Source organism: Scyliorhinus torazame, chromosome 3 (assembly GCF_047496885.1).
Source record: "Scyliorhinus torazame isolate Kashiwa2021f chromosome 3, sScyTor2.1, whole genome shotgun sequence".
NCBI lineage: Eukaryota > Metazoa > Chordata > Chondrichthyes > Carcharhiniformes > Scyliorhinidae > Scyliorhinus > Scyliorhinus torazame.
The window spans coordinates 92,574,193-92,599,338 of NC_092709.1; the positions used below are offsets into that span (position 1 = coordinate 92,574,193).

General features: G+C 49.6%; 1 protein-coding gene across 4 annotated transcripts in view; it reads left to right on the top strand.

Annotated features, from left to right (window-relative positions):
* Positions 1–25,146, top strand: part of LOC140408575 (SH3 domain and tetratricopeptide repeat-containing protein 1) — a 124,440-nt gene that overhangs the window by 92,420 nt on the left and 6,874 nt on the right. For all 4 annotated transcript variants that reach the window (XM_072495963.1, XM_072495964.1, XM_072495965.1 and 1 more), the window contains 3 exons: positions 10,962–11,112; positions 18,987–19,109; positions 19,194–19,344. In XM_072495963.1, the coding sequence (XP_072352064.1) occupies positions 10,962–11,112; positions 18,987–19,109; positions 19,194–19,344 (425 nt within the window). The remainder of the gene's footprint in view (positions 1–10,961; positions 11,113–18,986; positions 19,110–19,193; positions 19,345–25,146) is intronic.

Here is a 25,146-nt window from a genome sequence, read left to right on the forward strand (position 1 = left end):
GAAATGTCCTCGGTGCTGGGGTCCAGCCCCTGGGCAATCGTATGATGGCTGCTGCATCCGTGTTGTTGCTTCCTGCAGTGTTCAGGCACAACGTCCAGGCCAGATGTACTGATTAGGATGCTAGGCAATAATTCCCACATGCTACATGGCACGCCTACCCACGGGAATCCACTTGGGAGCTGTGAAGTACTCGCTTAACTCTGATTGCCAATTCCCTGTTAGCAATACCCTTCTGTCACGTGGCCAGAGGTTAGTGGGAGTTATGGGTGGTCGGTGGGCCAGAGAGGCAGGAGCTGGGGTTGCCCCCCGTTATGGGTGCACCTCATCCAGGGGATGGTATGGCCGGTCTGCAGACGCTTAGGCACCCACCACGTCCGTAATGCAGGGGTATCCACCCCTGACCGAGGCCACCCTGCACGGGGTCTCCAACTCCACTCCTCCCCGTCACTGGGGTAACATCCCCTGAGCTCGTTGACTGGGAGCGAAGATGGCTACTCGGATCCCCACAGCAGACATTCCACCAGCTTCGCGTTTTTAAAAAGGTGTACTAATCGGCGCACATGTGACCACTTGCTAGCATGGTGGTTAGATGACAGGAGGCGGAAAGTGGCAGTAAGACTGCAAACTGATCAGCGCTCGGCACGGTTCCCAATTTTGGCCTCTCCTGTTATCTAACATTAACTCTGGTAGGAGTTGCATTGATCTATAAAGGTGCAGCATAAACAACCCACTGGCTGACTTCCGCTTGTGACCATGGAGTGATTGGTCACATAAAGGGCTGTTCCTGTTCAAAGTCACAGAAAAGGGCTCTTTTTACCCAGATCCAGGTGGAATTTTGATGAAAAGGCGTAGGTGAATGTTAGAGGAATAGTTTACCCCATGGACTGGTCTGTCTTCTGATCACCGGACCCGGCAGAAAACAGTGAGGGGTTTGGCTGGAAAGTTGAAACAGTCTTGTGCTTCATAGACAGTCTCTTCGGCATGCAGGCGGAGGAGGGGCAAGCTGTAAGGCCCCAGATACAGGAACTGATGACTTTTATCAAGGAGGAATTCCATAAACAGAGGAAGGAAATGCATGAGGATCATTCAAAAGACCATTGCAGAAGATGTGGTACCCCTGAAGAGTACTTTGGAGCGGATGGAGAGGTGTTTGGAGGTGCAGGGGTCACAGATTCGGGAGATTGAAGGAGTGATCTCGGACCACAGCGATCGTGTGGTGACTCTGGAGGCGGAGGTGGGGCTCCTAGGAGACCTTTTTAAAACACTGCGGGCAAAGGTTTAACCTGCGAATAGTGGGCCTGCCTGAAAGAGTGGAAGGTGTGAGTGCCACGAGGTACGTCTCGAGGATGCTGGCGGGACTGGTGGCAGAAGGGGTGCTAGATAAGGCACCTGAAATGGACCGAGCGCATAGGTCTCTGAGGCAAACGCCTAGAGCTGGGGAGCTGCCATGGGCGGTGATCATGAGACCCCATAAATTTGTGGAGAAGGAGAAAATTCTACGGTGGGCCAGGGAGAAGCGTAGCTGCGACTGGGAGGGAAATAACGTCTGGATTTATCAGGACATCGGAGCCGAGTTGGCAAAATGGCGGGCAGGTTTCAACAAGGCCAAGGCCATGCTGTACAGGCGGCAGACCAGGTTTGGGGTGAAATTATGGGTGATGTTCGGAGGTTGGGAGTATTATCTCGAGACCCCAGAAGCGGCCAAAGACTTCATTAAGGAACATAAACTGGGGGAGAACTGAGTGGACAATGCTTGGGAACCGGGGTGCTGGCACTTTGTAATGGTCGGGAGAATGTTTGAAGTGGGGGTAGGGATTGGGGGATTTTCGCCTTTTTTTGTGGGGGGGGGGCGGTTACTGTTCAATGTTGAGATTGTAAGGAGTTGTAGGGGTGAAAGGTTTATGTGGAGATGGATGTTCCTGTGGTAAACCACTGTATTGTATTGTTACATGCCTGGGCTTGTCCCTGCTGGCTCCGCCTGTGGCTCCTCCCCTTGGGCTCATGTATAAAGGTGGCTGGTCTCTGCCTCTGATCCAGTTCGGGATCAGAGGCCAGGAGGCTTTCTGTTTGTGTATTAAAGCCTCAGTTACGTTCACCACTCGGCGTGTGTTCATTGATGGCATATCAATTTAATACACTAAACATCTAATATGAATTTGTCACTCAAGCCTGATCGCCTGGAGCTGGACCCACAGGCAGCCGACGCCACTGCAACGTTTGAGCACTGGCTAAGCTGCTTCGAAGCGTACCTCGGATCCTTCACCGACCTTCAAAAGAAGCAGATCCTCCACGCATCGGTGAGCCCGCAAGTCTTTCTTCTCATCAGGGACGCCCCCTCATATACGGAGGCGATAATGCTGCTGAAGGGACACTGTTAAGTCTGTGAACGAGATGTACGCTAGGCACCTTCTTGCCACGAGACGACAACACCCTGGGGTGTCATTAGCAGAATTGCTGCGTGCCTTGCGGGTACTCTGCTGGAGCTGTGACTGCCAGGTGGTATCGGCTACCCAACACCCGGAGCTGTTGATCAGGGACCCTTATGTCATGGGCGTGAAATCAAACTACATCCGCCAGCGATTGTTAGAAGGGGTACACTCGGCCTACCAGAGACAGTGTGGCTCTCAAACACGCTGGAGGTGGCCTACCAGAACATGGAGGCCGACACCTCCGACTGCCGGCACCCTCGTGGACCTCGTGGGCGCTGCTATCATCCGACCCGGGTGCGGCGCAAGCCTGTGCCGCGCAGCAGCCCGCCAACGCCGGAAGCCCCAAGTGCTACTTTTGCGGCCAGAGTATCATCCCAGACAACGCTGCCTGCACGGAACGCAACTTGCAACGGGTGTAGGAGGAAGGGCCACTTTGCGAAAGCCTGCCAGGCCCGATCTCTCCCTAAAGCTGCTAGGCCCAGCAGCGCTTCCTGTTACCTGTCGGGGCCGCCCCCAGCTGCCGCGCCACCATCTTCGATTTTGGCCACCACGTGCGACCCATGGGGGCCGCCATCTTTAACGCCATTTTGTACTTCACACGCGACCCACGGGGGCTGCCACCTTTTGATGCCATCTTGGGACCACTCCGCAGCCTCCTGGGAGCCCGGCTCTCCCGATCGTATGCTGGCCGCCGCTACCTCCGACCGGCCTACCCATCACCTTCCAAAGCTCGCCTCCATCATGCTCGACCAGTCCCGGCCTCATCACCTCACAAAATCGACGGTGACCATCCGGATCAGCGGGCACGAGACGGCCTGCCTTTTCGTCTCCGGGAGCACAGACGGCTTCATACACCCAGATACGGTAAGGCGCTGCTCCTTCCCAATCTTACCTGCGACCCAGAAAATCTCCCTGGCTTCCGGATCACACTCAGTAGAAATCCGGGGGTACTGTGTCGCGACCCTTAGTGTACAAGGTGTAGAATGCACTAACTTCAAACTCTACGTCCTTCCCCATCTCTGCGCTGCCCTATTACTGGGGCTCGACTGCCAGTGCCCCAGTAAGGTTCGGCGGACCTCTGCCCCCCCCCCCCCCCCACACTATCTGTAGCCTCGTGACCCTTACGGTCGCCCCACCCTCGCTCTTTGCTAACCTCACCCTGGACTGTAAGCCCGTTGCTACTAGGAGCAGACGATACAGTGCCGGGACAGGGCGTTTATCAGGTCGGAGGTCCAGCGACTCCTACGAGAGGGGATCATTGAGGCTAGCAAAAGCTCCTGGAGAGCCCAAGTGGTGGTCATCAAGACTGGGGAGAATCACCGGATGGTCATCGACTACATTCAGACCATCAACCGGTACACTCAGCTCGATGCATACCCCCTCCCCCGCATATCTGACATGGTCAATCAGATTGCACAGTATCAAGTCTTCTCCACAGTTGACTTGACGTCCGCGTATCACTAGCTCCCTATCCGCCCGGAGGACCGCCAATATACTGCCTTCGAGGCAGATGGCCGCCTCTACCACTTCCTCAGGGTTCCCTTCGGCGTCGGCGTCACCAATGTGGTCTCGGTCTTCCAACGGGAAATGGACTGAATGGTGGACCAGTACGGGCTGCGTGCCACGTTCCCGTACTTAGACAATGTCACTATCTGCGGCCATGACCAGCAGGACCATGACAAAAACCTCCGGCACTTCCTCCACACTGCCAAACTCCTGAACCTCACTTACAATAGGGAAAAATGCGTTTTCCGCACAACCCGCCTAGCCATCCTTGGCTACGTTGTGGAAAAAGGAGTCCTGGGGCTCGTCCCCCACTGCCCCAAGGCCCTGAAGAGATGCCTGGGTTCTTCTCCTACTATGTCAAGTGGGTCCCCAATTATGCAGACAAAGCCCGTCCGCTTATTAAATCCACTGTTTTTCCCCTGCGGGCTGAGGCCCGCCTGGCCTTCAACCGCATCAAGGCAGATATTGCCAAAGTCGCGATGCACGCTGTGGTCGAGTCCATTCCGTTCCAGGTGGAGAGCGATGCGTCGGACTTTGCGCTGGCCGCTACCCTCAACCGGGCAGCGCAGGCCCATGCCTTTCTTCTCCCATACCCTCCATGCCTCTGAAATTCGACACTCCTACGTCGAAAATGAAACCCAAGCCATTGTAGGCATTACCTGGCCGGCAGGCGATTCACTCTCCTCACTGACCAACGGCCGGTTGCCTTCATGTTCAATAACACACAGCGGGGCAAGATCAAGAATTACAAGATTCTGAGGTGGAAGATTGAACTCTCCACCTACAACTACGATATCTTGTATCGACCTGGGAAGCTCAATGAGCCCCCAGATGCCCTATCCTACGGTACATGTGCCAGCGCACAAGTTGATTGACTCCGGGCCCTCCACAATGACCTCTGTCACCCGGGGGTCACCCATTATTTTCACTTTATCAAGGCTCGCAACCTGCCTTACTCCATCGAGGAGGTCAGGACCATGACCAGGGACTGCCAGGTCTGCACGGAGTTCAAACCACACTTCTATCGGCCAGACAGAGCGCACCTGGTAAAGGCCTCCCGCCCCTTTGAGCGCCTCAGCGTCGATTTCAAAGGGCTCCTCCCCTCCACTGATCGTAACATGTACTTCCTCAACACCATTGACGAGTACTCAAGATTCCCCTTTGCCATCCCATGCCCTGACATGTCCTCTGCCACCGTCATCAAGGCCCTGCACAGTCTTTTCACCTTGTTCGGGTACCCCACCTACATCCATCGCGATCGGAGTTCCTCCTTCATGAGCGACTAGTTGCATCAGTTCCTGCTAAGCAAGGGCATTGCCTCCAGCAGGACGACCAGTTACAACCCCCCGGGGCAACGGACAGGTGGAGAGGGCGAATACGATGGCCTGGAAGACCATCCTCCTGGCCCCACGGTCTAGAGGTCTCCCAGTCTCCCGCTGGCAGGAGGTCCTCTCCGATGCGCTCCACTCCATCCGGTCGCTCCTGTGTACTGCCACCAACGAGACCCCGCATGAACGTGTGTTTGCCTTCCGCAGGAAGTCCACCTCCGGGGTCTCGCTCCCGTCCTGGCTGACAGTCCCAGGGCCCGTCCTCATCCGGAAGCATGCGAGGAGTCATAAATCAGATCCCCTCGTCGAGAAGGTCCTGCTCCTCCATGCCAATCCACAATATGCCTACGTGGCACACCAAATCGGGCGACAGGACACAGTCTCCCTTCGGGATTTGGCACCTGCAGGTTCCCCAGCGACCATCACCACCACCCCCGACCCTACACCTAAATACCTAAATACTCTACCCACATACCTAAAGAACTGGCACTCGCAGGCCCACCGGCGACCACCACCCACCCCACCACCTCTTTTCCCCCCCCCCCCCCTCCCCCCTCCCACCGACTCAGCAACTGGGTGAAGAAGAGGACAACACGCTCCCGGATGCACAGGTCTCGACACCGGTGCCCACACCACAGCCGGGATTGAGGCGATCACGGCGGAAGGCCAAGGCCCCTGACAGACTTGATCTTTAAGCCCACTTCACCTCCGCTGGACTCTTTTTTTTTTTTTTTTTTTTTTTTTAACAGGGGATGAATGTGGTAAACCATTGTATTGTATTGTTAACATGCCTGGACTTGTCCCTGCTGGCTCCATCTGTGGCACCTCCCCTCGGGCTCATGTATAAAGGTGGCTGGTCTCCGCCTCTGATCCAGTTCGGGATCAGAGGCCAGGAGGCTTTCTGTTTAGTGTATTAAAGCCCCAGTTACGTTCACCACTCGTCGTGTGTTCATTGGATGGCATATCAGTTCCCATCCCCCCCTCCTGTTTTATGGGACTGTTTGTGTTTAACATCTGTTTGTTTGCGTTTGGAGAAACCTGCCTGGAGTTCAGTTGAAGTCCTTGTTTGGGTGGGGGAGGGTAAGGCCAGCGGGAGGCCTTCTTCTTTGAGCTGAAGTGCGGGGGTAGAGTGGGGGGAGGTCATTAGCAATATACCTTTGGGCAGGGGCAGCCGCACTAGCAGGTTATGCTGGTGAACGGAAGTGAGGTGGTGGGGGAGATGGCTGGGAGGGGGGGGGAAAGGGGAAGTGGGGGGGAAGATGGGGAAAAGTGGGGGGGGGGGGTTTCTGCGACGCGGCAGGGGGTGAGAGATGACGTGGTCAAGGGCGAGGAAAGGGGCCATCTGGGATGGGCTAGGTACAGAGTGGAATTAAAGGGGCAGGAGTTAAGTGGGGAAGATGACGGACGGTAGAGGGGATTGGAGGCGCAAGCCTCCGGTAAGTTTGGTAACGTGGAACGTCTGGGGACTGAATGGGCCGGTTAAAAGGTCGCGGGTGTTCGCGCATCTCGGGAGCTTGAAAGTGGGGGTTGGCTTTTTGCAGGAGACACACCTCCGTGTGAAGGACGAGGTTAAGTTAAGGAAGGGGTGCATCGGGCAGGTTTTTCACTCTGGGTTTGATTTGAAATCGAGGGGTGTGGCGATTTTAATGAGCAAAAAAATGGGATTCGTGAGTGCGAAGGAGGTGAGGGATTCAGGTGGGAGATATGTGATTGTGAGTGGGGTATTGGAAGGGGTATCGGTAGTGTTGGTAAATGTGCATGCCCCAAATTGGGATGATGTGGGTTTTATGAGGGTGTTGCTGGCAGCAGTCCCGGATTTGGCCACGTACCTAGTTGATTATGGGAGGAGAGTTTAACTGTGTCCTGGAGCCGAGGGTCAATAGATCGAGCCCCAGGTCGATGGGTAGGGTACGAATGTCAAGGGAGCTGGGGGGGTTTATGGAGAGGATGGGTATGGTGGATCCATGGCACTTTCAGAACCCAGGGGGAAGGGAGTATTCCTTCTTTTCACATCTATAAGGTGTATTCGAGGATTGACTACTTTGTAGTGAGTCGGGAGATTTTGGTTGGGGTGGAGGGGTTAGAGTATGCGGGGATAGTTATCTCGGACCATGCACCCCACTGGCTGGATATGCGGTTCAGTACGGGAAGAGAGCAGAGGCCAGGGTGGAGGTTTGACTCGGGGTTGTTGACGGATGGAGGTTTTTGTGATAAGGTGCGGTTGGCAATTAGGGATTATGTGGAGTTCAATCAGAATGGGGCGGTGTTGGCGGGCATTTTTTGGGAAGCACTGAAGGCAGTGGTCCAGGGAGAAATTATCTAATTTACGGTTCGTGCGAATAAGGGAAGGAGGGCGGAACATGACCGTCTAGTGAGCGAGATAATGGAGGTGGACAGGGAATATTCGAAGGTGCCCACCGTGGAGGGATTGACGAGGAGGAAAAAGTTGCTGGGGCAATTTGACAGGCTGACAACGGCAGGGGGTGACAGGCTGACAACGGCAGTAGGGCAACTGCGTAGGGCAAGAGGGGTGCAAATGAGTATGGTGAGAAGACGAGCTGCATGCTGGCGCACCAGCTGCGGAGGTAGGCTGCGTCCAGGGAAATATTGAAGATACGGACTGGGGCTGGGGATGTGGTGTCAGAGCCAGGGGAGATAAATGAGGCATTTAGAGAGTATTACCAGGGACTTTATGAGGCAGACCCAGGAGGCGAGGAGGGGGACATGGGGTGGTTTCTGGACGAGCTGGAATTTCCCCAGGTGGTGGAAGCAAAGAGGCAGGCGTTGGAGGAAACCCTGGGGCTGAGGGAGGTGCTGGATAGTATCAGGGGTATGAAGTTGGGGAAGGCCCCTGGGCCGGATGGGTACCCGGCAGAATTTTATAAGGAATTTGCGGCGAACCTGGCACCACGTCTGTTGGGGGGTTTAATGAAGCACTGGAGAAGGGGGAGTTGCCGGAGATGATGACGCAGGCAGTAATCACACTAATCCCCTAAAAAGAGAAGGATCCGGTGGAATGTGGGTCATATAGACCCATATCACTATTGAACACGGATGTGAAAGTATTGGCTCAGTTGATGGCGGGGAGGATGGATGATTGTGCCCCGGGGTCGTTGCAGAAGATCAAACGGGCTCCGTGAAGGGCAGGCAACTCGCGAGTAATTTAAGACGGTTGTTGAATGTGGTGATGAATCCGTCGAGAGCTCTGGTACTGGAGGTAGTGGTGTCCATGGACGCGGACAAAGCATTTGATCGGGTGGAGTGGCGGTACTTGTTCAAAGCTTTGGGAAGGTTTGGGTTTGGGCCGAGATTTGTGGCATGGGTGCGGTTGCTGTTTGTTGCGCCAAGAGCGAGGGTGAGGACGAATGATATGAGCTCACGAAGCTTTGACTTACACAGGGGTACGAGGCATGGGTGCCCGCTGTCGCCGCTGCTGTTTGCGCTGGCCATAGAGCCATTGCCGATGGCTCTCAGGTGGTCGGCAGAGTGGCAGGGGATAATGAGGGGACAGAGGGAGCATCGGGTGTCGCTCTATGCCAATGACCACTTGCTGAATGTTTCGGATCCGTTGGAGAGTATGGGAAGGATTATGGGCCTGTTGGGGAGGTTTGGAGGGTTCTCGGGATACAAGCTGAATGTAGGGAAAAGCAAGGTATTCCCGGTGAATGAGCTGGCACAGCGGGCTAATTTAGGGGGGATGCCATTTATGGTAGCGAGGGATAGGTTTAGGTATTTGGGGATTCAGGTAGCGAGGGAATGGATGAGGCTCCGTAAGTAGAACTTGACAAAGCTGATGGTGGAGGCCAGGGAGGATCTTAAAGAGGTTGGATACACTGCACTTAACGTTGTCGGTGAGGGTCCAAGTGGTGAAAATGAATATTCTGCCGAGGCTCTTGTTTATCTTTCAAGCTTTCCTGATCTTTATACCAAAGGCCTTTTTTCGGAAAGTGGACACAATCATTTCTGATTTTGCATGGGCGGGGAAGGTGCCGAGGGTGAGGAAGACCCTACTACAGAGGCAGAGGCAGCAGGGGAGGTTGGCGTTGCCAAACTTGCTTCATTATTATTGGGCGGCGAATGGGGACAAGGTGCGGCGGTGGTGGGAAGGAGAAGGGGTTGAGTGGGTTCGGATGGAGGAGGAATCTTGTAAGGGGGTCTAGTTTGAGGGCTATGGTGATGGCAGCATTACCAATGGCTCCGAGTAGGTATTCAGGGAGCCCAGTGGTGCAGTCCACAGTGAAGATATGGAATCAGCTGAGGAGACATTTTAGGTGGAAGGGATATCGGTAATGCCTCTGTGCGAGAATCATGGGTTTGAGCTGGGGGGGGGGGGGGGGGGGGGGGATGGAGAGTGTATATAGGAGGTGGAGGGTAGTGGGGCTGGTCAAGGTGAGGAATTTCTATTTGGAGGAAGGGTTCGCCAGTCTGGAGGAGCTCAGGGAGAGGGTCAAGCTGCCGAGGGGGTGAGTTCAGGTATCTACAGGCTAGGGACTTTGCACGAAAGGTCTGGAAGGGGTTCCCTAGATTGCCGGGATACACCCTGCTGGAGCGACTGCTGCTTCCGGATATGGAAGTGGAGGGAAGAATTGGGGATATATGCAAGTGGCTGGGGGAGCAGTGAGGCGAGCGGGAGGTGAAGATCAAGGAGAAATGGGAAGTGGAGTTGGGAATGGAGATCAATTGGGGTGTATGGAGTGAGGCACTGTGAAGGGTAAACGGGACCTCCTCTTGTGCAAGGATGAGCCTGATCCAGTTTAAGGTGGTGCACAGGGTGCATATGACTCGGGCGAGAATGAGTGGGTTCTTTCAGGGGGTAGCAGATGAGTGTGAGAGTTGTGGGCGGGGCCCAGCGAATCATGCGCACATGTTTTGGGGTTGTGAAAAATTGGGAACATTCTGGGCGGTCTTAGCCAGGATAGTGGAGGAGGAGGTGGACCCAGACCCTTTGGTGCCGATATTTGGGGTTTCAGAGAAGCCGGAGCTCATGGAGAGGAGGAAGGCCGATGTCTTGGCCTTCGCCTCTCTGATTGCTCGGCGACGAATTTTGCTGGAGTGGCGGTCGGCATCGCCACCAGGGGTAGCGGCATGGTTGGGTGACCTGTACGGCTTCCTGCGGTTAGAGAAGATAAAGTATGAGTTAAGGGGTGTGCAGGTGAGTTTGAGAAAAGGTGGGGGATGTTTGTGACTGTGTTTGAGGAGCTATTCATCGCGGGCGGAGGGGGGTGGGGGTGGGGAGAGGGATGGGGGGTTGGTGTTGGGGAGGGGGGGGTGAAAAAAGAGAAAAATCTGTACAAACTGTATAGTTGATTGTTGGGAAGTATGTTTCCCGGGGTGTTTATTTGCTGTAACCTACTTTGATACAAGTTTGAATAAAATGTGTTTATAAAAGAAAAACAACACACTGGCTGTTTGAAGAACTGGAGGTTCATGGCCAGAATCTAAGGGCACCAAGTAAATTTGCCTATGAATGTTATAATCATTTTTGAGGAAATCTCACAGATGATTTTGTGACCATTGGTGTTCAATTATGAGTAGTTTTGTACTGTGGATAAATCCCAGAACTGGCTTAAAATGTAACTCAAATGAGTTCATGTGTGATCATTGCTGTCAAGGAAGTGCAGTGTTTCAGTGATGAAAGAACAATGTGGTAATTGCTGTACCACCCTGTCTTGTAACAAAGTTTACTTTTTAAATTAAGGGCATTCAGATCAGCACTGGAGTATACCAAACAGAGCCTTGGAATATTTATAGATCTGGAGAAGAAGGAGAAGGAAGCATATGCTTGGCTACAGGCTGGAAAGATTTATTACGTACTTGGAGAGGATGAATTGGTGGACCTGTACATACAGGTAAAAATAATATTTGAGAACTGAAACAGGTAGATATGGCGATCCAATGGTCTCTCTGGGATTTGTGCATCAATTGGGATTTGTGCATAAGTTATCAACTTCAATAGATGTGTTTACAATTATCATTTTATCATGAAGGAATGCACTGTTATTTCCTAAGTACTGCGCACTACCTTCCTTACTTTAATCCACCACAAGATTGCACCACTTACATCCAAACTTTTTTTCCCCAATGAATTATGGAGGAAATTATTTATTTTTTTGAAAATGTTAATGTACCCAATTAAATTTTTCCCATTAAGGGACAATTTAGCATGGCCAATCCACCTAGCCTACACATCTTTGGGTTGTTGGGGCGAAACCCACGGAGAATGTGCAAACTCCACACGGACAGTGACCCAGAGCCGGGATCGAACCTGGGACCTCGGCGCCGTGAGGCAGCAAGGTTAACCCACTGTGCCACCGTGCTGCCCTGATTCAGGAAATTATGATTTAACATTTGTAAAAGAAGATTTACACCAAGAATTGCACCATTCCATACTTCCTTAGAATTTTAACTGGTTCACAGTTGTCCCTCACTGAAAACAGCTATATGGTTATTTTTATAGCTCTGTCCACATTAAAATTAATAGCAATCATGGATTTGATGCATTTACACCACTGTCATTCAGACTGATAAATAATGGCAGTGGCTATAAGCCAGTGATGTGGTTTATGAGTTTATTCAAGATAGTGTAGCAGAGCTGTCCTTTCTGCTTAAGTTGCCTCATTATCTATACTTGGCACATGAAAGATCAATCCAAAGAGAACCTCTAAATTAATTATCATTATCAGAATCTCAGTTACTGTTCTGTTATAGGAGCTCAACTCAGCAGCTGATAAAACAATGATTAGAGTAGCCTCGCTGAGATTTAGCACCATTCCCATTGTAATAAGCATCAGAATGATATTACAGCTGATCCTTCACAAATTAAATGAATCCTAAAAATCGCTGTGGCACTTTGGGCAACTAAAGCTGAGATGGGATGCAGATTCTAATTATTAGTAAGTATTATAACTACAATCTATTGGTATTAATAGATCTGAGTTTACAAAAACTAGACAATAGTTGGAATTATTTACAAGCAACCTAATGTTGGATCTATACATTGGTCACTTGCTGAGGCTCTTTGTATTCACTGCTATGAATCAGAGAATCCCTAAAGGAGGCCATTCGGACCTTCGGGTCTGCACTGACACTCTGAAAGAGCAGCCTCACCCAGGGTCAATCCCCACATCCCCATAACCCCATTACTCCACCTGACCTTTGGACACTAAGGGGCAACTTCGCATGGCCAATCCACCTAACCTACACATCTTTGGACTGAGAAGAAACCGGAGCACCCGGAGGAACCCATTCAGACACTGGGGGACCTGTGCAAACTCCACACAGACAGTCACCCTAGGTCAGAATCAAACCCGGGTCCCTGGCGCTGTGAGGCAGCTATGCTAACCACTATCACCGTATGCTTGCTGTGATATATTTTATTTATTTTTCCAATTAAGGGTCAATTTAGCGTGGCCAATCTGCCCTACCCTGCACATCTTTGAATTGTGGGGGTGCGACCCACGCAGACACTGGGAGAATGTGCAAACTCCACACGGACCGTGACCGGGGGCCAGGATTGAACCCGGGTCCTCAGTGCCGTGAGGCAGCACTGATAACCACTGAGCCACCATGCCACCTCTGTGATATATTTTAATCCAAGGTTTCTTAAACTGGGTTCTGTGGAACTCTGAAGTTCCATGAAACCCTATCCAGGAGTTCCGCGGTAGATCCCGCCTTTTCAAATTTTTAAAAAACTATCCTTCCAGCTTGATCAATCAAAGGTGTTTTTTCACTTAGCTACTGTTGGGCACGCTAATCAGCAGCCAATGAGCTCCGAAGACTACCTCTGATTAGACAAGCTGGAAATACCGGCAAAGTTAGTAAAACTTCAATTTAAACTCACGGGCAAAGCCTTTCGCACCCATGTGGCGGGAGAGGCTGGAACCTAGCGAGGTGGGGGCCGAGGTCAGGAGGGGAAGGGCTGCTGGGTCTGAGAGAGTTCAAGGCCATGGGGTCCCGAGAAAGATGTGTGAGTGTGTATATATGTGTCCATGACGCGAGTGTGTGGGAGAGGGGTGAATGTGTGTGTGCTTGTTTGGGTGAGTCGGTGTGTGTGAGCAGGCATGTCTGAAATGAGAATCCAGCTCTCCAGCAGCATTCCCAGTATTAAATTAGTTTGTGAGCAAAAAGTCAGCATCACTCCTCCCATTAAAAATGGTTGGAAAAGTTTCGGAAACCCTGGGCGGGATTTTCCTACCCCCCGCCGGGTCGGGGAACCACTGGGGGGGCGGCATGAATCCCGCCCCTGCCGGCCGCCGAATTCTCCGGCACCGGAGATTCGGCGGGGGCGGGAATCGCACCTCGCCGATCGGCGCCCACCCCCCCCCCCCCTGGCGATTCTCGGGCCCGCAATGGGCTGAAGTCCCGCTGCTGTAATGCCGGTCCCGCCAGCGTGAATTAAACCACCTCCCTTACCGGCGGGACCAGGCGGCGCGAGCGGGCTGGGGTGGGGGGGGGGGGGGGGGTGCGCAGGGTGATCTGGCCCCGATGGGGTGCCACCACGGTGGCCAGGCCCACAATCGGAGCCCACCGATCCGCGGGCGGGCCTGTGCCGTGGGGGCACTCTTTCCCCTCTGCCTCGGCCATCAGCCTCCGCGATGGCCTACGCGGAGGTGGCCCTCCCCCTGTGCATGCGCGGGGATGACGTCAGCAGCCGCTGACGCTCCCTCGCATGTGTGGAATTCTGCCGGCCGGCGGAGTCCCTTCGGCCCCGGCTGGCGTGGCGCCAAAGGCCTTTCCCGCCAGCCGGTGGCATGCCAACCACTCCGGCACGGGCCTAGCCCCTAAAGGTGAGGGCTTGGCCCCTAAAGGTGCAGAGGAATCCGCACCTTTGGGGTGGCCCGACGCAGGAGTGGTTCACACCACCCCATCCCGTCGGGACCCCCCGCCCCGCCGGGAAGGGGAGAATCCCGCCCCCTGTTCTGATCAGTTCTCCAACAGGGAGCATGCCTGTCAAACTTATAATTTTTGTTGTCAATTTAATCATTGCAGCTGCTTCTAGGCTGTTATAAACAACAACAACCACCGACATTTATATAATACCTTCAGAAAAGTTAAACAGCGCTTCACAAGTTTATTAACAAACTAAATTTGGCACCAAGCCGCACAAGCCAAGGTGTCAACAGGCTTGGTTAAAGAAGTAAAAGAGTATCTTAATGCAGGAAAGGGATGCAGAGAACTTTAGGAAGATAATTTTCTTTAAAAAATATTCTTTCATAGGATGTGGGGGTCACTGCCCATCTCTAATTGTACATGAGAAGGTTGTGGTGAGCCAGCAGCCTTGTACAGCTGAAGTCCATCTGGTGGAGGTAAACTCAGTGTCATTAGGAAGAGATTTCTGTGGCAGTTTAATGGAACTGAGTGGCTTGCCAGGCCATTCGAGAGGGCAGTGAAGAGTCAACCACATTTCTGTGGGCCTAGTGCTCATGTGGGCCTAAAGGACACCAGTGAACCAGATGGGTTTTTACGACAGTTGTTGTTAGTTTCATAAACTAGCTTTCAACTCCAGATTTATTCATTAATCGATTTTAAATCCAGCAACTGCCATGGTGAGTTTGGACCCCTGTCCACAGAGCATTAGCCTGAACCTCTAGCACAATGAGGTTACTGACTCCCCTTCCAGAGCTCTGGGCCTAGGCAACTGAAAACATGGTTGTCAATTGTGGCATGATGAAAATTGGGGGAGCGCAAAAGATCGGAATTGGAGGAGCACCGAGATTTCAGAGGGCTGGAGGAGATTTATGAATTAGTGAGGGATAAAGTTATTGAGGAATTTAAAAACCAGGGTGAGAATTTTATTTGAAGCGTTGATTGGAGCAGGTGCCACTAAGTTAAACGAGCGCAGATTTTAAAAAATATGTAGATTTGGAATACCCTTATTCTTTTTTTTCCAATTAAGGGGCAATTTAGTGGAGCAATTTAGAGTGGCCAATCTATCTATCTTGCACATCTTTGGGTTTGTGAGGGTGAGGCCCAAGCAGACACAGAGAGAATGTGCAAACTCCACACAGACAGCGACTGGGGTTAGGATCGAACCCGGGTCCTCGGTGCCATGAAGCAGCAGTGCTTACCATTGCGCCACCGCGCCAGTCATACAAGCACAGGGATGATCATCATAGTTTACAGCATGGAAACAGGCCCTTCAGTCCAACTTGTTCATGCCATCTAGTTTTTACCACTAAGCTAGTCCCAATTACCTGCATTTGGCCCATATCCCTCTATACCCATATAACTGTCTAAATGCTTTTAAAAAGACACAATTGTACCCGCCTCTACTACTGCCTCTAGAGCTCATTCCAGATACTTACCACCCTCTGAACCCTTTTGTATCTCTCCCCTCTCACCGTAAACCTATGCTCTCTAGTTTTAGACTCCTCTACCTTTGGGAAAAGATGTTGACTATCTAACTTATCTATGCCCCTCATTATTTTATAGACCTCCAGAAGATCACCCCTAAGCCTTCTATGCTCCAGGGAAAAAGATCCCAGTCTATCCAGCCTCTCCTTATAACTCCGATCATCAAGTCCCGTTAGAATCTGAGTAAATATTTTCTGCACTCTTTCTAATTTAATAATATCCTTTCTATAATAGGGTGACAAGAACTGTACACAGTATTCCAAGTGTGACCTTACTAATGTCTTGTAAAACTTCAACAAGACGTCCCAACTCCTGTATTCAATGTTCTGACCAATGAAACCAAGCATGCCAAATGCCTTCTTCACCCTGTCCACCTGTGACTTGTCTAAGGAGCTATGAACTTGTATTCCCAGATCTCTTTGTTCAATAACTCTTCCCAACTCCCTACCATTCACTGAGTCGGTCCTGCCCCGATTTGATCCTGCAAAATGCATCACCTCACATTTATCCAAATTAAACTCCATCTGCCATTCATCAGCCCACTGGCCCAATTGATCAAGATCCCATTGCAATCAAAGATAACCCTCTTCACTGTCCACTTTGCCACCAATCTTGGTGTTATCTGCAAACTTACTAACCATGCGTCCTAAATTCTCATCCAAATCATTAACATAAATAAGAGTGAACCCAGCACTGATCCCTGAGGCACATCGCTGACCACCTCCTGTTTGAAAAACAACTCTCTGCAACCACCCTTTGTCTTCTGTCATCGAGCCAATTTTGTATCCAATTGGCTACCTCACCCTGGATCCCGTGAGATTTAACTTTGTACAACAACCAACCATGAGTTATCTTGTCAAAGGTCTTGCTAAAGTCCATGTAGACAACTTCGACTGCACTGCCTTAATCTACCTTCTTGGTTGCCCCTTCAAAAAAATTCAATCAAATTTGTGAGACATGATTTTCCACTCACAAAGCCATGCTGACTGTCCCTAATCAGTCCTTGCCCCTCTAAATGCCTGTAGATCCTGTCCCTCTGATGAGTTAACCAAACACGCCTGTGAGTTAGGTTATAGGCAGTCGGGTTTTGATGTGCAAAAAGCCAGGATAACATTTTGTGTTGAATATAGAATATTTTTCAGCTTCTTTATAAAAGCTGACCAGATAAGGGGGGAGAAGAACAATATGTAAGGTTGATGGACTAAAACCTAATACTGTTCCAAAAAAAAAAATCAGGATTAATTGTCTGTGACCATTTTGCTAGCTTTATTTAAAAAAAAAAAAAAAAGTTCAGAAGGGGCAGCACGGTGCCACCATGGTTAGCACTGCTGCCTCACAGCGCCAGGGGCCCAAGTTTAATTCCAGCCTCGGGTGACTGTGTGGAGTTTGTACATTCTCCCCATGCCTGTGTGGTTTCCTTCGGGTGCTCTAGTTTCCTCCCGCTGTCAAAGATGTGTAGGTTAGGTGGATTGGACATCCTAAATTGCCCTCCGTATCCAAAAGGTTAGGTGGGGTTACTGGTAATGGGGATAGGGTGGGCTCTTTCAGAGGGTCAGTGCAGACTTGATGGGCCGAATGGCCTCCTGCACTGTACAGATTCTATGATTCTTTGGAAATGCTGGCTAATGTACAACGGTTAACTCAGTGGAACAAACAATAAGAAAAATATTAAGCGGCTCCAAAATTGTAAGAAGCATAGTGGAAGAACATAAGGGAGACCGATATGACTGATGTAGATCCATGTTTTAAAATGGTTATCTTTTTGTTTTGCTACTTGCCATTTTTTACTCTAACCAGCCCAACAAGATTTGTGGTGCTAGTAATATTCCAGCTACACATGGTTAAGTATTACTTGAGTCAATGCTGTTTTGGAGCCCCAAATGTTCCATTAACCTTAGGACTTTCAATTATTTTTATCATTAAAATTATAAGGATGGTGTCTACCAGTTACCCATTGTAGTCTTGGCAGATGATCAACAGAAAGCCCACAGAAATGGGGCAAATGGACAATTCTGCTGTCTCTGCCGAAGTTATGGCAGGAGACTGGAGAATTTCCATGGAAATTCTAGCTTCAAGTGTCTTTCATATGATGTGTTGAGCTGAGGCTCTGCCTTCTGTAAAGATCCTCCTGTAAATCCTTGTCACTCCCTTGTTTTCTTTTATTCCCTGTTCTTTGGCTTTTATAATTTCTGTGCCTGGACAAGAAACTCATCTATACCTTTAAGATGAACTGTACCTTTAATTCAAAACCATGTGATCCCCAGCAGGCTGTGCTGTTACTCTAACATCAATGATGACACATCTTCATGGACTTGGCTGTCTGCCAATGGGCTGCTTTGTGTTTCCAAGTCTTAACTGACACTCAAATGCTGATTGGTACATAGAAAGACTAGAGATAAAATAGGCTGATTTTCCTGGTCCAGAGAAGATTAAAGGGATTAAAAATAATCTCTTTTGATAGAATAAATAAGGAGAAGAAGTAGAGACACATTTTAAAGGTAAAAGATCAAGAGAAAGGTGAGATGGGCAGAATTTTTATGCAGATTCAATAATCACTTTCAAAGGGAAATTGAACAAATACTTGATGGGGAAAAGAATTGCAGCGTCTTGGAGAAAGGGCAAGTGTTGGGACTAAGCGACTATGTCTTGGCGGGCCAGCATTGGCACAGTGAACCAAATGGCCTCCTTCTGTACTGCCTCATAATTCTATCACCTTGAATCGTGCATTGCAAATTTTGCTTATCAATTCTACGGTCAGGAAGACATTGAATAAGTTGAGTTTGCACATTTGTTTCAGAAGTGACCCAGAAGATGGGATAATCTGCTTCAATGAAAATGAAATTAAATGAAAATCGCTTATTGTCACAAGTAGGCTTCAAATGAAGTTACTGTGAAAAGCCCCTAGTCACCACATTCCAGGGCCTGTTCGGGGAGGCTGGTACGGGAATTGAACCATGCTGCTGGCCTGCCTTGGTCTGCTTTCAAAGCCAGCGATTTAGCCTTGTGCTAAACCAGCCCCTATGCGTTAATGAGACAATGTAGTTATGGTACAATGCAGATTAGGTGGGTTCTTGGTTTACTTCATGGCAGTGCTGAGTTAGCTTCTTGGCAAAACACCATTCTCCGATTCCCAGGATGAGAAGGGAGAAAAATTCAGCCAGGGTTCACATCCTTGACTTCTAGTTGGTGATTTAATTCGGATGACAGATCGGGTTAAGATAGTCCTTGGCTATGATCATATTATACTGCTAACAGCATCTATGACACTAGAATGAGCAAATATCAGTAGCTTCAGGAGAAAACTTAGGAATATAGGTGGATTCCAAAAAGATTTGCAGGTACTGATTTAAATTCACATTTTGTAATTAAGGTTGCTCAAGATGCTGCTATGAGCACAGAAAAATTGGAGTTTGCAATGGAGATTTTTGAAGCTGTAGGGGATGTGTATTTTAATGGATCCCGGGACCAAGAGAAAGCCATTTCCTTCTTTCGGGTAAGTATCTTCTGTAGCACTCGGCCATCACGTCAAATGAAAGCTCAGTTAGCAAATTTTCAGATTTCTTGTATGTGTTAACAGGACCGAGCACTTCCCCTTGCTGTTAAAGTTGAAAATGCGAAGGTGGAGCTCAGACTCTGTAACAAGTTGACGGAACTATTACTGCATGCGAAGATGTATGTAGAAGCACTAGAATATGCCCAAACTGCTCTGACACGAAGTGTCACCCTTGGTAAGACGAGCCTTTGGGTTCTTTTTGTATGTTCTCTCTTGCATTTGCGAATCTCCTTACGCGGGGGTGGGGGGCTGGATTTTCATTTTTGGGCCTAGCCTCATTATGTACACTTGGTTAAGAGCCTAGACATCTATTAGAATCATAGAACACCTGCTACCCAGAGGAAGCATAATTTAGCTCAGCTTCTCTGCTTCAATTTCACTTTTTGCATAGTTCAATTGGTTTCACATGCGGCTGGTTTGTTTTTGAAACTTCAAACGGCCTGGATGATTGACACTAGCTTCCATTCCAGATGTTTTTTCCACAGGAGAAACATATTGAAGTACATTTTTCCAAGGTGTTTTTCACGCTTCCAACTAAATTGGTTCTAAAATGTGTACGGTGGGCCAATGGACATGGACAATGCCAGAGTCTGGCATAGGGGCCTGATGGAGTGGGTTGGGAAATGAGATGGCATGGATTGGCCATGGGAGTAGTTGGAGGGTGAAGGCATGTGAGGGCTGGAGAGTCATGGTGAACCTTTTTAAACAGCCTGTCTCCACACTTGCTTCTGGTCAGCCAGCCTGACTCCAGCTTGCACCTGGCCCCAGCAATGAAGATCCTGCCTTGTGGGCACCTTGTTCCGAGGCAGGTGAGCTGAGCCTGGAATTTTCCTGACTCTCCTATTTGCCTCGAGGATGATAATCCAGGTCTTAGCGCTAGAAATGGAAGTATCACAGTTGTGCTCTTGGGAGATACCCTATTTGACAGTTAGATCTAAGATAGAGTAGAAAAAAGGAGCTTTCACTACGATATCCATAAAAGGAAAAGGGGCTTGTATTTATGTAATGCCTTTCGTGAACGTGAAACATCCGAAAGTGTTTTCCAGAAAATGACATTTTTGAACTGTCACCACTGTTGTAATGTCAGAAACCATCCTGCATTAAAGTCTCACTGCAGACTAATGAAAAATCTACAATATTACATCTTCAGTTCAAACCTTCGCATTTCCATTTCTTTCAACTCTTTTGCTGGTGTTCAATCGTTTTCATTTATTTTTCTTTTAAGTTCAAATTTCTGAATTTCTCTATCTTTCTGTCTCAAGCTGCCTCATCTGCAAATCAATTCTAGCTATGGTACAAGCATGGGTCCCAGTTTTGCCTGTCTCTTTATGGAGTATGTGGAACACTCCTTGTTCCAGTCCTACTCCGGCCCATCCCACAACTCTTCTGTCAGTACATCGACAACTGTTTTGGTGCCACTTCATGTTCCCGTCTGGACCTGGAAAAATGTACTAATTTCACTTCCAATTTCCACCCTCTATCACCTTCACATGGTCCATCTCCGACATAATAATGATAACCTTTACTGTCACAAGTAGGCTTACATTAACACTGCTATGAAAAGCCCCTAGCAGCCACATTCCGTCGCCTGTTCGGGTACACTGAGGGAGAATTCAGAATGTCCAGTTCACCTAACCAGTCTTTCAGGACTTGTGGGAGGAAACCGGAGCACCCGGAGGAAACCCACACAGACACAGGAGAACGTGCAGACTCCACACGGACAGTGACCCAAGCAGGGAATCGAACCTGGGACACGAGTTGTCATCCCGAGAATGAAGAGCTTGTCGTATGAGGAAAGGTTGAGGACTATGGGTCTGTACTCGTTGGAGTACAGGGCGGCATGGTAGCACAGTGGTTAGCACAGTTGCTTCACAGCTCCAGGGTCCCATGTTCGATTCCTGGCTTGGGTCACTGTCTGTGCGGAGTCTGCACGTTCTCCCCGTGTCTGCGTGGATTTCCCCCGGGTGCTCCGTTTTGCTCCAACAGTCCAAAGATGTGCGGTGGATTGTCCATGCTAAATTTCCCTTAGTGTCCAAAAAGGATGGCTGGGGTTACGGGGATAGGGTGGAGGTCTGGACTTAGTCAGGGTACAGACTTGATGGCCTCCTTGAACACTGTAAATTCTATGAGATTAGAAGGATGAGGGGGGATCTTATTGAAACTTACAGGATACGGCGAGGCCTGGATAGAGTGGAGGTGATGAGGATGTTCCCACGAGTAGGAAAAACTAGAACCAGAGCGCACAATCTCCGACTAAAGGAATGATCCATTAAAACGGAAATGAGGAAGAATTTCTGCAGCCAGAGGGTAGTGAATCTGTGGAACTCTTTGCCGCAGAAGGTTGTGATGGCCAAATCACAGAGTGTCTTTAAGACAGAGATAGATAAGTTCTTGATTAATAAGGGGATCAGGGTTATGGGGAAAAGGCAGGAGAATGGGGATAAACACAATATCAGCCATGTTTGAATATGGGAGCAGACTCAATGGGCCGGGTGGCCTAATTCTGCTCCTGTGTCTTATGGTCTTATGGCCGTCCTGAGGAGGTCGTGCAGTTTATTCCGTCACTGCTGGCTGGTGCGGATGGTGTTGCCCACGGCGCTCATAGCCTCTGCCACCTGCGCCCAGGCACGGAAAACGGTGGTGGCTGGCAGCCTCCTTCCCAGCCGGGGTGCAGGATCATCCGCCTTTCCTCCACGACATCCAACAGGGTCTCCAGCTCGGCGCCTGTGAACGTCGTGGCTGTTCTCCTCGCTGCCATCTTGTTGGCTGGGGTGCTGTGTGTGAGGGGGAACTGTTTATATAAGGCTGCAGCTTGTCAACCTTTTGAGTGTCAATCGCAAACCTGGCACCATTTTTCCACATGGCACCGGTACTGGCCCCTTAACAGTAGCGGAATTGGTTCAGGCGCGGCATCAGTTTTTCTGTCATGAAAGTCCACAAATTCTGCGTTGGCGTCAACACTTAGCCTCAGAAACGGAGAATCCCGGCCTGTATCTTTACAATATCTTTCCTATACACTCAAGTTCCGGGTTAATATGATGTACATGTGAAGCACAACCTGCTGGACACATTTGACCTGTTGAACACACATAGAAATTCAACTGTGGGCTGCAGGGTGGAGCAGTGGTTAGCACTGCTGCCTCACGGAGGCGAGGAGTAGCACATTTCTCCCCGTGTCTGCGTGTGCCTCACCCCCACAACCCAAAAATGTGCAAGGTAGGTGGATTGACCAAGCTAAATTGCTTCTTAATTGGAAAATCCTTTTAAAACATTTTTTTTAAAGAAATTCAACTGGAATCCGATTTAGAATTCTGTGGGTGCAGGGGTTGAACCACTGGTTTAAATTATTCTGAGTGACACACAAAATGTCTAAATCTGACTGAAATGTCATAAATTATTAGTCTTGTAGTTTTGTGGTGCCTTGTTCATTCAAAATTAATTTTATAGAAAAAACAAGGTTATTGATGTCCCTATTCAGTAATGAAAACTTTAACAAGAGCAGGATAATCTAATATGCATTTATAATGTAGATGTTGGAGTTCTATAAATAAATAAATAATGCATATAGTACAAGAGAATATCGACAAAACAGCGCCCTGTCAGAATTAGTTATTCAGTTATTGGGAAATTGTGAAAACGAATTTCCGTGCAAATTGCTCACTAGCACAGATGATGCTTTTTTTGTTCAGTCTTGCCTGCTATTGATTAGTTCATGGATTGCTTAGTTGAAAACCTGTAGGGCGCAATTCTCCCATCGGGAGACTAAGTCCCGACGGCGGAGTGAAAGCCGGAGTGTTTCACTCCGGCGTCGGAGGCCGTTCCCAGCCCCCTACTCTCCGGCCCCCGGGGGGCTAGGCGCGGCGGCGCATCATCTACGCGCCGGGCCTTGGCGCCGCGTAAATGACATGGCCAGCGCCGCATGAATGACATCATCCGCGCATGCGCGGTTGCCGTCCTCCCCCAGGCTGCCGTCCTCCCCCAGGCTGCCCTGCAAGAAGATGTCGGATGGATCTTGCGGGGCGGCGGAGAAAAGGAGGCCCTCCTTCAGAGAGGCTGGCCTGCCGATCGGTGGGCACCGATCGCGAGCCAGACACCTTTTGAGGCCCACCCCGGTGCAGGAACGCCCCTCCCCATCCCACAGGCCGCCCCCCCCCCCCCCCCCCCCCAGCGTTCTCGCGCTGTTCCCGCCGGCAGCGACCAGGTGTGGACGGCGGCGGCGGGAACCTGTTGTGTTGGGCAGGCTGCTCGGCCCATCCGGGCCGGAGAATCGCCGCTTGCCCGTTACAAACGGCGAGCGCCGATTCTCCCAGCGGCCAGCCGTGATTCTCGCCCCGCCGGTTGTGGGGGGGGGGGGGGAGAATCGCGCACGGGTGCCGGGGCAGGTTGATGGGATTCACGCGGCGACCTGGCGATTCTCCCACCCGGCATGATTGTGGGGGGGGGGGTGGAATTCTGCCCATTGTTTTTTTAAAAAAATACTCTCCTATGTGTCATTTGAGATTTTTTACTCCAGTGGGCCTGGAGCTTCTATCTCATTAGTTTGAAGTAAAACTCATGAATCGTTGACTTAAATATTTCTATATTACTGAAGAAGCTTGGGATTATTTATTATAACCATGACGAGTGGTGAAAATCTGAACCATTCTCCTGCAAAATGCTGTGATAATGGTATAATTGAAACCTGTAACTGGACTATGCTAGTTTCTAATTTCCAACCCAAATGTTGAATTTAAAATTAGACTCGCACTTCTGTGGAATCTGCCTCAAGACCCAGCAGAAGTAGACAAAGAGTTTTGACAAAGAGTCTTCGGACTCGAAACATTAGCTCTTTTCTCTCCCGACAGATGCTGCCAGACTTGCTGAGATTTTCCCTTTTTTGTTTCAGATTCCAGCATCCGCAGTAATTTGCTTTTATCCAGAAGTAGAACGTTTCTGCAGTTGTCATTTTAGCTTATCAAAAGTGACTGTTCAATAGAAGGATTCTAGCCAACAGTAAAATGAAAGCAAAATACTGTGGATTTGGAAATCTGAAACAAAAGCAGAAAATACTGGAAAGACGCAGCATCGTTTTAATGTTTTGAGTCCTCAACGCGTTTCTCTCTCTACAGATGCTGTCAGATCATCTGAGTCTTTCCAGCGTTTTGTTTTTATTTAAGACAATGCTGTTTTGTGACAATAACAAAAGGGAAGGTCTGTGATAGAGTGAAAGACAAGAGACTAAATGACAAAAAGGTTGATGGTGCAAGGCTAAAGGAACTGGTTATGAGACCAGTAAAGATATGTCTGGAGGAGGTGTGAATGGTAGAATGATGAACAACTGCCATCTGCAGTCCAAAGATGTGCAGGTTAGGTAGATTGGCCATGATAAATTGCCCTTAGTGAGCAAAAAGGTTAGGAGGGGTTATTGGGTTACAGGGATAGGGGGGGAAGTGAGGGCTTAAGTTGGTCGGTGCAGATTCGATTGGCCGAATGGCCGCCTTCTGCACTGTATGTTCTATGTTCTATCCAAGAGCAATCCAAGGAAAAAGAGCAAAAATCAAAATGAAAACAAAATGGGAGCAGTCTGAAATTGTCAAGTGTTGAGTCTGGAGGCTGTATAGTGCCTAATTGAAAGATGAGGTACCTTTGTTCAAGTTTACATAGAGTTTCATTGGAACATTGGAAGAGGCTGAGGACAGCGAGGTCGGAGTGAGAGCAAGGTGGGGAATTAAACTGGTGGGTGGCTGGAAGCTCACGGTCATGTTTACTGGCTGAACAGAGCTGTTCCGAAAAATGGTCACCTAATCTGCATTTTGTCTGACCCATATAAAGCAAACTGTATTGTGGGCAGTGATTACTAAATTGAATGAAGTAAATGTAAATCACTGTTACATCTGCACAGTTTGTTTAGGGCATTGGATGGACAATAAGGAGCGAATAGGAAAAGGGAATAGGGTGTTGGAGGTGATTGAGGAGTACACCAGTATATCGTGGAGGT